Source organism: Anolis sagrei, chromosome 1, assembly GCF_037176765.1.
Source record: "Anolis sagrei isolate rAnoSag1 chromosome 1, rAnoSag1.mat, whole genome shotgun sequence".
NCBI lineage: Eukaryota > Metazoa > Chordata > Lepidosauria > Squamata > Dactyloidae > Anolis > Anolis sagrei.
The window spans coordinates 246888165-246900713 of NC_090021.1; the positions used below are offsets into that span (position 1 = coordinate 246888165).

The window sequence follows — 12549 nt, forward strand, 5'->3', positions numbered from 1 at the left end:
TCTTGTTGTTGCTTGCAAAAAAAAAACACATGGTGTAGGTGACATAGGAATGTAGATGTACCTGACTACATGCCTTTGGGAACCCTGAGTTGGCCAGGATTCCAAGATTTATGTTGTGTGAGAAATTAATTATACATGGTTGTTGCTATTCTTTGCTATCAAGTCGACTGCAATGTTTGCCAACTTCATGAATAAACAACCCCTCAGATCCCCAGTTGTTAACTTTCCTGCTCAGATCTTCTGAATGTAAGACCATGACTTAATTTATTGAATCAAACCATCTGTAATGTCACCTTCTTTTCTTACTTCTCTCCAATTTCCATAGAAATATAATCTTTTCCAGTGTTTTCCATTGTCTGATGATGTGACCAATGTGAAATAGTCTCAATTTAGTTATTTTGGCTTCAGACTTCAATTTCTTTTCTAGGACAAATTTATTTGCATTTTTGGCTTCCTCTGGTCTTCACCAATTTTCAAAAGAGGGATTCCTGCCTACCCCTTCCCTTTGTCATCTTTCTTCAGGCCCAGCTTTGATAGCCATACATACAATCAGAAATATTACAGCCAATCTTTGGAATTTGATCTTTACACTCAGGGATCTAATATAATTCCTTCTTTGCTGTCCTTCCAAGTCTTAGTCTTTTTCTGATTCCTTGATGAGAATTTCCATATTTAGTAATGACTGAGCCAAGATATGGAAGATTTGAAAACAATTTCAGCATCTTCAGCATCTTCTTTTAATTTATTTCAACCTTCAATAGCCATTATTTTTATTTTCTTAATAATCAACTGTAGCCCCACTTTTGTACTTTCTTCCTTGACTTTCACCAGTTGTTGCTCAAAGTCTTTACTATTTTCTGATAGTCATATGGTGTCATCTATATACATGCATGCATTTTAGATGGCATGTGAAGCTATCCTAAGACATAGAATATTCAGCTAGAGGAAAATCAGGGTACCTTGACTTTATAGTGAAATGTCAGCAATACCTTTGTGGATCATAAGAAAGGAGTATTTTTAGATGGCAAATCAATTTGTGTTGTCACCTTCCTTAACATTCAAGAATGTCACTTACATAGACTATATCTGGGTCTTCAATTTTTTGCATAGTTCCAACACCTACACACTGTTCTTAAGCTGTCAACCTTATCACTGTCCTTGATTTCTTTGGTTCTTTGCTCACATTCGAAATCTGTGGAGCCAATGTCTGGGGATTTTTTTGTCATTTTAGTTGAACACAAGATAACATAATCTTTGAGCAATAAATGTATATTGTGGGCTTACATTTTGGTAAAGTGTTTCTATATTATCTATTCACCTTCTTTACAAATTCATTCTGAACCAATGTCTGTTTGGGGTACAGCAACTTATAGTGTTTGTTAGGGAAAGAGGAGAATTGCATTTTTGTTCATTTCTAATGACTATTTTCCAAAATCTACAAACTTCTTTATAAATGCTATGGAGAATAATTAGAGTTTTACAACATTTAGGTGAACTGGAAATTAAATAATTTGCCCACCCATCCCCAAGCTTTTGAAATCTGAGGTTTTAAAAGTCTGCTTGTGAATCCCGATGAACTCAACCATTCTAGTTGTGCTCCTGGGTTAGCATTGCCACCCCTTTTCTCTAATGGCTTCCTCAATTTTAAACACTATGTTGCAGACAGGTACAGCATGCTCCTCTTCATGTTGGGAATTGCCATACCTGTTGAATGTGGTCAGTACAGATAGTGGTGAAGGATTTCAAATTTGTTTCTGAAAAGTGAATAGTAAAGGTAAAGGTTTTCCCCTGACATTAAGTCCAGCCATGTCTGACTCTGGGGGTTGGTGCTCATCTCTATTTCTATGCCGAAGAGACTGCATTATCAATAGACGCCTCCAAGGTCATGTGGCCAGCATGACTTCATGGAGCGCTGTTACCTTCCCGTCAGAGCAGTACCTATTGATCTACTCACATTTGTATGTTTTCGAACTGCTAGGTTGGCAGAAGCTGGGGCTGACAGAGGAAGCTCACGCAGTTCCCTGAATTTGAACCTGTGACCATTCGGTCATCAAGTTTAGCAGCTCAGTGGTTTAACCCACTGTGCCAACGGGGGCCAGCATTCTGTTTGTGGCCTATACAAGTGTTAAGTACACCTCATGCCTATGTATGTCTTTTCAGGTGATTGCAGAGCTTAGTGTTCTCTTCTACTCCCTACAATAACCAATCCCACCTCTTTCAGACTAGCATTTAATCTTTGGTAGTTTCCCTGAACAGCCATTCTCTGGTATATGGAAGTTGTGAGGATGGGAGAAGCTGTGATTCTGCCCAACACCCTGACATGGATCAATGATTTATTTTGCTATGATCTCAATGGATCTTGGCAGAAGATATCAGTTTGTTTCTGGCTACTAGACAGAGCAATCCCACACATTCCCTACCAGCCAGAAAATGGATGTTCAGGGGCTATCACAACAAAACGTTTCATTCTGGTAATGATGAGTGGGGAGTAATAGCAGAGTTTCACCTGAAGAATTCTTACACCTTCCTGAATAATATAAAATCTCAGCCATTGTGGTGTGTGTTTTTATTTTATAAGCACATCTTGCTAACGTGTTTGATTTCAGTCTACCTATATATGTACATACATACATGCTTCCATATAAACATTAGAAGGAACAAGCTTGACATTAAATGAAGCAGAAAAATGAAACCAACAGAGTTTTGTGGTTTTTCCTTGTCTTTGTCTTCTCTTCTCTCTCAAGGAACACCAATTAAGTTCATCAGGAATCTGAAGAATGTCCGAGTGAAAGAGAAGGGGAAAGCTTCCCTGGAGTGTGAGCTGACAACTAAAGACGTTACCTTGAAATGGATGAGGAATGGGAAGGTGATTGAGAGGTCTAAAAAATTTACCATGATCCATGAAGGGAAGACTGCAGAGCTGATAATTGATGATGCCGATCAGAGTGACACAGGGGAATATATGGTAGTTGCCATGCAAGAGAATGACCCCACTGAGTATTACAGCAATTGTAATGTGACCGTAGAAGGTAAGAGTTGCCAAACACTAACCCAAGAGTGTGTTTTGGAATACAAAGTGTCACGAGATGTTTCATTTCCTTTCATTGCCATTGCATTGGTAGAAACAGTGTGTTTATGAGTTGTAAATGTGCATATGTTTGGGGAAGAAGGCTTGAATTCCAGACCTTTGACCATCTTGCACATACTTTTTTGGACATGTTCCCACTTGTCAATATTCTTCTTGAATGGATACAGCCCTCCAGGCGAGGTCTGACCAAACAGACCAGGGCATTCCTGAGCATTGTCTAGACTCTCAAATGGGAAATCTGCTCAATCCAGTGGTCCTTAGGACTTATTCCTGGACCCAGAGGACTATAGCACAGCTGTAGCAAAAGACACCAAAGAGCTTTCATACAGACACACCGACACACACATTTTCAGCTTGAAATATGGTATACTTATTATTTATGTGATCAACTAATGCTGAAATCGGTATCTTTTGAGATTGGATCTAACAGTATTCCTCTTTTCATATAGAGAGATTTGCTACTGTGAAGAGCGGCATGTCAGATGTCCAAGCAGCAACTGGGGACCCAGCGGAGCTCTGTGTTGTTCTGAATGATGAGAAAGTAGAAGGTGTTTGGCTGAAGGATGGTAAAGAGGTACATGCAAACCTAGGTTGCCAACAGTGATCATCCAGTTTATTTTATTGTCAATTTATTTATTGGCTTCCTATTCCCATTATCTTTAATCAACTTAACAAGGCCTTACAAGAGTTGCAAACCAATTTAAAGCTGCGACCCAATTGTAAGATGCTGCTGCCTCTAATACTGTGACAAGATTGCGGGGTTTGGTAAAGATTTGATGATCTCTCCTTTAGATTACAGATATGAGAGGAATCCAGATCATCAAGCAAGGGGCTGTTCACAAAATCATCATTGACAAGATGGGGGAGGAATTTGAAGGGAAGTACACCTTCAGAGCAAAGGGGGCCGAGAGTGAGGCCACTGTTAGTATTGCAGGTACAGTGTGGGATTTTTCTCCAGTGTTGAATTCACTTTGCCTTTTCCTTAATCTGCAGAATATAAATAAAGTGTTGTTGTTGTTGTTGTTGTTATTATCATTATCATTATCATTATTATTATTGCCTTCTTTTTTCACAAGATTTGTTTAGGAGAACAGTAAACTACAACAGCTCATATTTAGCTATATTATTATTCCGCTTGTTAAAAAAGTCTGCTTTCATTTTTAAAGAAGTGGTTTTCTAGCCCTTATGGTGGCAAAGACGAGCTTGAAAGTAAGTGGACAATGCCTGGTGTATCTTCAGCAGTTGAAAGTATGGCTGGATTACTACTATTACTAAGAAAGAGAGGGATAGGACATAAACTTGTTTCCCCATCTAGCAAAATCAGAATTAATTATGCAAAGGAGGCGATAATTATTCAAAGGAGTATCTGTAGTTTTCAAACATATTTTCCCCACTTTTTTTCTTCTTTCTTTCTATTTACCAGATCCGCCTTATATTGATCCATCTGTACTAGAAGCTTTAGCTGCTCACCCAGTGACTGTGAAAGCAGGGCAGACGGCTTACATCAAGGTACCTTTCAAGGCCAAGCCCTTGCCCAAAGTTACTTGGTTTAAGGATGGCGTTGAGGTGACTGAAGAAGACAGGGTAGTGATGGAAAGGACCAATGACCAAGCATTGCTCACCATCAAGAACTGTGTGAGAGAAGACAGCGGAGCTATTATGCTGAAGCTGAAAAGTGACTGTGGATCAGCCATTGCTCATTTGCACCTCAACGTCATTGGTAGGTTTTTGATTAATCTTTAAGGCATGCCTTAAATATGTTGATTTGGGAACGTAAGTACTCAGCAAGTCTGAGGAAACTTGCTCAAATATGCGTGCATGTGTGTGTGTGTGCGTGCATGTGTGTATATACACATATATATACACACACATTGCAGACTCAGTGTATCTTGGCAGTAGTGAAGACAAACTGGAACAAGACCTATTCCTATTTTTGAAAAGCAAGAATGGGGCACTGTCCTTGCCAAAGAATTTATTTTATTTATTTTTCTCAAAAGCATTGCATAAATAAGTAAGTTTTAAACTGATAAAATAAAGGGGTCACAACAGCGAATTAGTTTTTGTGCTTCATCACAGTAGAAAATGAATCCACTTTAAATCCGGTTGCTGCCTTCTGCAGAATTATGGGGTTGTAGTTTCGTGAGAGTTTAGACTAAAAATGGGCAACAGTGACTGCATTGTCTGTAGCTTTAAGCAGCTCTTTCTCTGTGCATGAGGCAGGGCATTGTGGGCAAGCATACAGATACTAAGTTGTTTGCTCTGCTCCACAGTCGCACAAAGTGGAGGATTCTTCACTTGCTTAAGCTATTCACAATTGAGCATTAGTAGGGATGGTGCTCAGAGACAAAGATCAGCATCCTAGCACTGCATAATTATGATTAACTTCAACATTTCATTATACTGATTCTTGCTAAAAGTTATACTACTGCCCAGTTGTGAATTTTGTATATGTGTGTTCCTGTTGTGTGTTGAGACAGCAGCCTTTTCTAACCAGTTATACAATGGGTTGTTGTAGGTTTCTTGGTCTATATGGCCATGTTCTAAAAGCATTCCCTCCTGACATTTTGCCTGCATCTATGGCAGGCATTCTCAGAGGCTGTAAGGTCCTCACAACCTCTGAGGGTGCCTGCCATAGATGCAGGTGAAACATCAGGAAAGAATGCTTCTGGAACATGGCCATACAGCCCAAAAGACCTACAACAACCCAGTGGTTCCAGCCATGAAAGCCTTTGACAATACAGTTATACAATTGTTGTAAACTGCCTTTAATCAATACAAGGAGAAAGGCAGGTTATAAATTAAATTTAAAAAATACCCTTCAGATATTTTGGACTGCCAACAGCTTCAACCAGCACATTCTTGTTCAGGAATATTGAGAGTTGTAGTCTGAAGCACCTGAAAGGCATGAGGTTGGTGAAGATTAGTTTGTGATGCATATGAGATGCTGAAGATCTTGTTGTGGCTATTTCCATCTTCTTATTCATCTTCTTCTTTTTTAGACAAACCAAAGCCACCACAAGGGAAAGTAGAATTCTTGGAAAAGACAGGGAAGTGTATCAAAATGAAATGGAAAGCACCCAAAGACAACGGTGGCAAGCAGGTGACCCACTTCATTATTGAGCGGAAGGTGGTTGGGAAGAGGTCCTGGATCAAAGTTGGAGAAGTTGACAGCAAGCAGACCACATTTGCCACAGATAAGGTAGAAGAAGGGAAAGCTTATCAATTCCGAATCCTGGCTGTGAACTCTGAGGGTGCAAGCGAGCCACTAGAGACAGAAGAAGTCTTTGCCGGAGATCCTATTGGTAAGCACCCGAGCATGTTAGATGAGGTTGCCATGTGGCTTGAACTTGTTTGAAATGGACAACTCCATTAGCCCTTTTTTGGGATGATATGAGATAATACAAAGGAGAATTACTTAACAGTTCTCTAAGGGAGACAGATTTTAATGTGGCAGTCAATCTAATCACTCTCAGAAAGAAAGGTTTACCTGGGATGTGTTTAATGAAAGAAGTGAAGCACAAAGATTTGTAGCATGCTGTTCAACTCATCTTTGGCCCTAAGCTAATTTAACTTTAATCACCATGCCTCTTGAGCTACTTAGATCATTACATCTGGAAACTAAAGGAAGGGAGGGGGAGAGAGAGTGAATATTGGAACCTCTTGAACAGAGGATAAAGCTGTTAGGTTACAATCTGCTGAGATTTCTAGAATTTCCTGTGATATAAAACCACAAAAATGTAATTGTTAAGTCCTTGGAGGTATGGAGGTACATATATCTTTAGAAATTATGTATTGCAATGATAACTGTTATGTGTTATAATGGCCTGCATTTTTCTTCTCAAAACAATCCTTCCACAAAACTTCAGGAAGTTTGAATACCAGACAAATTCTCATTCTTCTATGGTATTATTCTTGATAGTGTTTCCTAATTGTCAAAAAACCCATTTTTCAACTTGGGAATATATAATTAGTAATATTCCTTCCATCCATTGTGTGTATCCATTTATAGATAAACAACGGAGAAATAAAGGAAAACCACTTCTGTGTTTGTTCTAATTTACCTGTACTGAAACTCATTACAGATCCTCCAGGACAGGCTTCTCAACCTCAAGTGACTGATGTGAGCAAAGAAGCTGTTACCATTACCTGGAATCCTCCAGCTAAAGATGGTGGTTCCCCAGTAATGGGGTATATTGTCGAAAGAAGGAAGAAAGGCAGCAACCTTTGGGTCCCAGTATCCAAAGAATTAGTACAAGGTCAGCGGGTTATATCCCTCCCACTAGGCAGAGCCAAATGGCTGCCTCAAACAATATGCTGGGAACATGATGTGGGGCAAGAAGCAGTGTGTCGTGCTCCTGAGCCCTGCAAGATGGGCCCCATATCTTCTTTCATCACCAAACATCAGTCCAGTCACTTGCTGCTGCTTTCGCTGCCACCTCCTCCTCTTCCTTTTCTTCTGCTTCCTCTTCTGCAAAATGTCCTCAGTCTTGATTATACAGTCAGCCCTCCGCATTTGAATATTCATGGATTAATTAAGATGTTATCTCTAGGAATCTATCTCTTTCCGTGTGACTTCTGGCAAACTCCTGCTGGAATTTGACCACAGAATTGCACTAGAGATTCCCAGGGAAAACACCTCTATTACAATCACACTAGATCCTAGTGTGAGTGTATGGTCAACTTCCAACAGAAGTTCACCATAGAGTCCTGCTGGAGAACCAAGAGATTCCTAGAGAGGTTTTCTCAGAAGTAAAAACAAAGAAATGTTTTATTTGTGGTTTTTCACTTTTGTGGGAGGCCTGTGCCCCTAACCCCAGTGAATGTGGAAGGCATATTATATATGAACAAAAAGGCTCCTTGTAGCTGAACTGCTCCATAGAAATGTTGTTGTTGTTGTTGTTGTTGTTATGTACCTTAAGATCATTTCTGACTTCTGACAACCCATGGAATTTTCTTTGTTCAGAAGAGCTTTGTTTTTGCCTTCTTCTGAGGCTGAGAGAGTGTGACTGGTCTAAGGTCACCCTATGGGTTTCCATGGTTAAGCATGAATTCAAACCAGAGTCATAGTCCCAGCACTCAAACCTACTACGCCACACTGTCTCATAGAAATATTAGAATGGTTTAATTATTTAATTAAATCCAATAAGATTGTACAATTGTATTGATTATTTTGCCCAGTACTTTTCTGGACTGTGGCCATTTGTGCATAATTGCTTCACGTCTCCTCCCATGTCAGGCTGCAGGGAAACTCTCTGCCCCCGAGTGTGGTGGAAGCTCCATCTTTGGAGGCTTTTAAACAGAGGCTGAATGGCCATCTGTCAAGGGTGCTTTGAAGGTGATTTTCCTGCTTCTTGGGAGGGGGTTGGACTGGATGGCCCATGAGATCTCTTCCAACTCTATGATTCTATGAAATCAATGCAATCGTAAAACAGATTTCTGTCGCAGTGCAACTGCATTTTTGACCATAAGGGGGCAACAAAACACCACAATCGTCCACAATTTGTTTTGAAGCGCCTTGAATAGGAAGATTATTGCTGTTTCATCATCTTTCTATGTCGGGAAACATCCCCATTGGTTCATTTTGAATTTTGTGTAATTTTTAATCATCTCTGTGTGTTTAGGTACTAAATGCAAAGTGGATGGCTTATTGGAAGATACAGAATATGAGTTCCGTGTCATTCCTGTGAACCGAGCAGGTCCTGGACTTCCAAGCAGTGCTTCCAACTCGGTTGTGGCAAGAGATCCCATCAGTATGTGTCTCCTCTTAACTGACTCCTAGTGCATATCATGTCCTGATCCCATAATCTCTTATTCACAATGTACTCAGAAAGGCACACATCCCAGCAGGTTACTTGTAGAAAAAGTGCTGCCCAAAACATTTTTACTTTGGGTGCTTCTACACTGTGGAATAAATGTAGTTTGACACTAGTTTGTCATGGAATCATGGGAAATGTAGTTTGTTGCAACACCAGCATTATTTGGCACAGAAGGCTAAAGACCTTGTAAAACTACGGTGTCTATGGTTCTTCTGCGTGGTACTGTGAAATCCACACCTGTGGTATTTCCCTGCGTCCACGCAGCTGACTCGGATCTTTCTTGAAAGCTTTTCCTAATTAGGGACTCCAGCCCCGCCCATCTACTCCTAATAAAGCCAGGCAGCGGGGCTTGGAGCCTTAATTCCTTTTGTCCGCGAAAGCAGCAACAACTCGGTGTTCTCTCCTAAAACAACTATTGGTTTGACTCAAGGACTCCAGTTTGACTACTCTAACAGACAGCAATTCCAACTTTTGTTCTGGGACCTTTGTTTATCCTATTTAGGCTAGTGGGAGGACAAACCCACTCCCTCCCTCTAAAACAAAAAAAAATGCCGTGTCCTCTGAGGCGCAGGCTTTTTTGCCTTTGGCAATGGGCAGTAACTTACCTTCTTTTTCTTCTGTTCCCCTCGCTCAGAAAGCAGGAGGGAAGAAGATTTTTACCAGCCTACCACCCCTTCCAGACCCAGGAACTGGTAGAGCTTGTGGCAACAAACTGCCACTGTGGCTTTGTGCCAATAACTTTGTTTTGGGTTGCAGCCACGCCTCTCAGCTGTCTCTGTTTTTTTAAGGACAGCTTGCTCTCACTGCCCGTGCTTTCCCTGCCCCATTTACCCCAGCAGGCAGTGGACGCTGCAACGATCCCTGCCATGCTTTTGCCCCCCTCAGGGGAGGGGAGGCTCAAGGCAGCCATGCCACCTGTGTGAGTGATGGCTAGCCAAGGCTTGCCTCCACGCCCATGGCATATAATGCCTTGGAGGGGCCTTTGGGTTGCAACAATTCCTGCCATGCTTTTGCCCCCCTCAGGGGAGGGGAGGCTCAAGGCAGCCACGCCACCTGTGTGAGTGATGGCTAGCCAAGGCTTTGCCTCCACGCCCATGGCATATAATGCCTTGGAGGGGCCTTTGGGTTGCAACAATTCCTGCCATGTTTTTGCCCCCCTCAGGGGAGGGGAGGCTCAAGGCAGCCACGCCACCTGTGTGAGTGATGGCTAGCCAAGGCTTTGCCTCCACGCCCATGGCATATAATGCCTTGGAGGGGCCTTCGGGTTGCAACAATTCCTGCCATGTTTTTGCCCCCCTCAGGGGAGGGGAGGCTCAAGGCAGCCACGCCACCTGTGTGAGTGATGGCTGCCAAGGCTTTGGGTCTAAGCCCATGGAATATAACTCCTTGGAGGGGCCTTCGGGCTACTATCCTCCCTCTGCGTCATGCTGCCTGGGAGCTTCAGTGACGGCTCAGAATGTAAGTACTGTGTCTTTTGGACCCCATCTCCACTTGGCCCATGCCTCAACAGGTAGGTTGCTACTCTTTTGCATAGGCAAACTGCACCCTCCTTTCCTTTTCAAGGATTTGTAGTCCCTTGTTTTGGTTTTCAGGAGTTTATTAAAACTTTTTCCTAAGCTCATTCTGGTGCTTCCTTCAGCTGCAACCAGTCAATGAGTCTGATGTAGATTCTGACTCCTATGAGTAGCAGATTTCTCCTACTCTTGAGGAGGACTTTTCCATCCCAGCTTCCTTAGGGGATGTGTTACCTAATTTTTCCTCCTTGATTGCTTAGAGGATCTGCTTTTTTCAGTTGAGCAACAGCAGAAACAAGCTCCAAGTACAGTTCTCCCAGCACTTCCATATTCGCTTAAGCTTGGAGAAAAACAAAGGGCAACTCCTGTATCTGTGTCTGGAATTTCTAAGTTTGTAACTGCACTTTACTGCATACGCACCTTTTCAGCAGAGTGGTTAGTTAAGCCTACTAAACTGAACTTTATTGTGGTCAAAGTTGTTTAATCCACTGTGATAAGAAGATCCACCCCACTGCTAGCCTACTTACTTGCATGATTCATTACCATGCTTGTCTGGCAGCCTCTCAGGTGCTCTTGTGGCATAGCTCAGCACCTTATTTGGGTCTTCTTCCCCTACAACATCAACAGATCCCAAGGGCTTTCTGTCAGTAGTATCTCACCTTAGCTTCTCATCACAACGCTACGGCTAAGCACAGCACCGATACAGTACTAAGGTGTTTGCTGCTGTTGCAGCAGCCATCCACCAGCATGTGTAGATCCTCTACCCTCTCCAAAGTAGGCAGAGCAATGGCAGGATAACTGCCCATGGCAGAACATAGCCTGCTTCTAAGTTTGGCTTTTTACCACAATCTAGCCTAGATTGTGGTGGCCAGCCCCTCAGTTTAATTATCCAGGGGTGACAACAAACTAAAGGGATCAGGGCCAATAGTTTTTTCGCATGCATTTTCTCTTCTTTAATAGCCTCCAACCCTTCAGCTCCAGTTTTTGGAGCTCCACCTCATCATTTTTAGGTGCATGGCATTAGATCTCTTCTCACTCATGGGTGTTGGAGATTACAGAGCATGTTTATGCAATTGAATTTTTCAAACTGTCCCCAGTAGGGACTCTACGGGCCACTCCTCCTCCTGTGTTATAGCAGGAGGTAATTACTTGTTTCAAAGGAGCAGTAGCTTCTTTACATCTTTCTATGTTTCCTTCTTTTTCCTTTTTCCCAGCTGTTTTTTTGGTTTCCAATAAAGGCAGTGGGCTTTGGCCAGGTTTGGACCTTACAGGATTTTATGCATATATTGCATATTGCAAATTTCAGGTATTGTCATTACCAACCATCCTCCCTCTGTTATCCAGCAAGACATGGTTCAGTAGCATTGATTTGAAGGATGCCTTTTTTCATGTGGTATTAGACCACAAGACGGTAGATTTTTGTCACTTTTTACTAGCAGTCAGGTTTTTTCATTTCAAGTTCTTCATTATGGTATCTCCACAGCTCCACCGGTGTTACTAAGGAGATGGCTGTATGCCGGCTCATCCCTGGGTGCACGGGGTAGTAGTTTCCCCCTATATTTATGGCTGGTTGCTGGTGCACAGTCCTGTGAGTATCTACAGAGGAACATTCACTTTACTCTGTTTTTATAGCAGACGCTTGGTCTTTTTATCAACAAGGTAAAATCTCTTCTTCAGCCTATCCAAACAACCAATTCATGGGGCCTGTATTGGACTCTTGGCATGCAAGGGCCTACTTGCTAGAAGACAGGTTTCTGAATCTGCATTCATTAGCTCTTTGAGTCTGGCAGACGCCATACATCCATGCCAGGGATGTCCAGTGCTTTTTGGGACACATGGCATTCACCACAGCTGCCACTCCTTTCTCCTGTTTGCACCTTCGGCCTCTCCAGAATTGGTTTCTTCGGGCACTTCATCCCATGCAGGATGAGCCCAATGAATGTGTCTTTGTCCCTTTAGCCATCCACAGGTCTCTCAACTAGTGGACTCATCGCTCCAATCTCTGTGTGGGCGATGTTAGCAACCGACACTTCCCTCTCAGTGTGGTGAGCTCACCTCAAGGGTCACACCATCCATGGTCCTTAGGCGGCCATAGAGGGCATGGAGCACATCAACTATTTGGAGTTACTCG

General features: G+C 42.3%; 1 protein-coding gene across 2 annotated transcripts in view; it reads left to right on the forward strand.

Annotated features, from left to right (window-relative positions):
• Positions 1-12549, forward strand: part of IGSF22 (immunoglobulin superfamily member 22) — a 45583-nt gene that overhangs the window by 16053 nt on the left and 16981 nt on the right. For both annotated transcript variants that reach the window (XM_067462616.1, XM_067462617.1), the window contains exons 11-17: positions 2745-3029; positions 3538-3662; positions 3881-4022; positions 4512-4808; positions 6088-6390; positions 7171-7344; positions 8710-8838. In XM_067462616.1, coding sequence (XP_067318717.1) covers positions 2745-3029; positions 3538-3662; positions 3881-4022; positions 4512-4808; positions 6088-6390; positions 7171-7344; positions 8710-8838 — 1455 coding nt within the window. The remainder of the gene's footprint in view (positions 1-2744; positions 3030-3537; positions 3663-3880; positions 4023-4511; positions 4809-6087; positions 6391-7170; positions 7345-8709; positions 8839-12549) is intronic.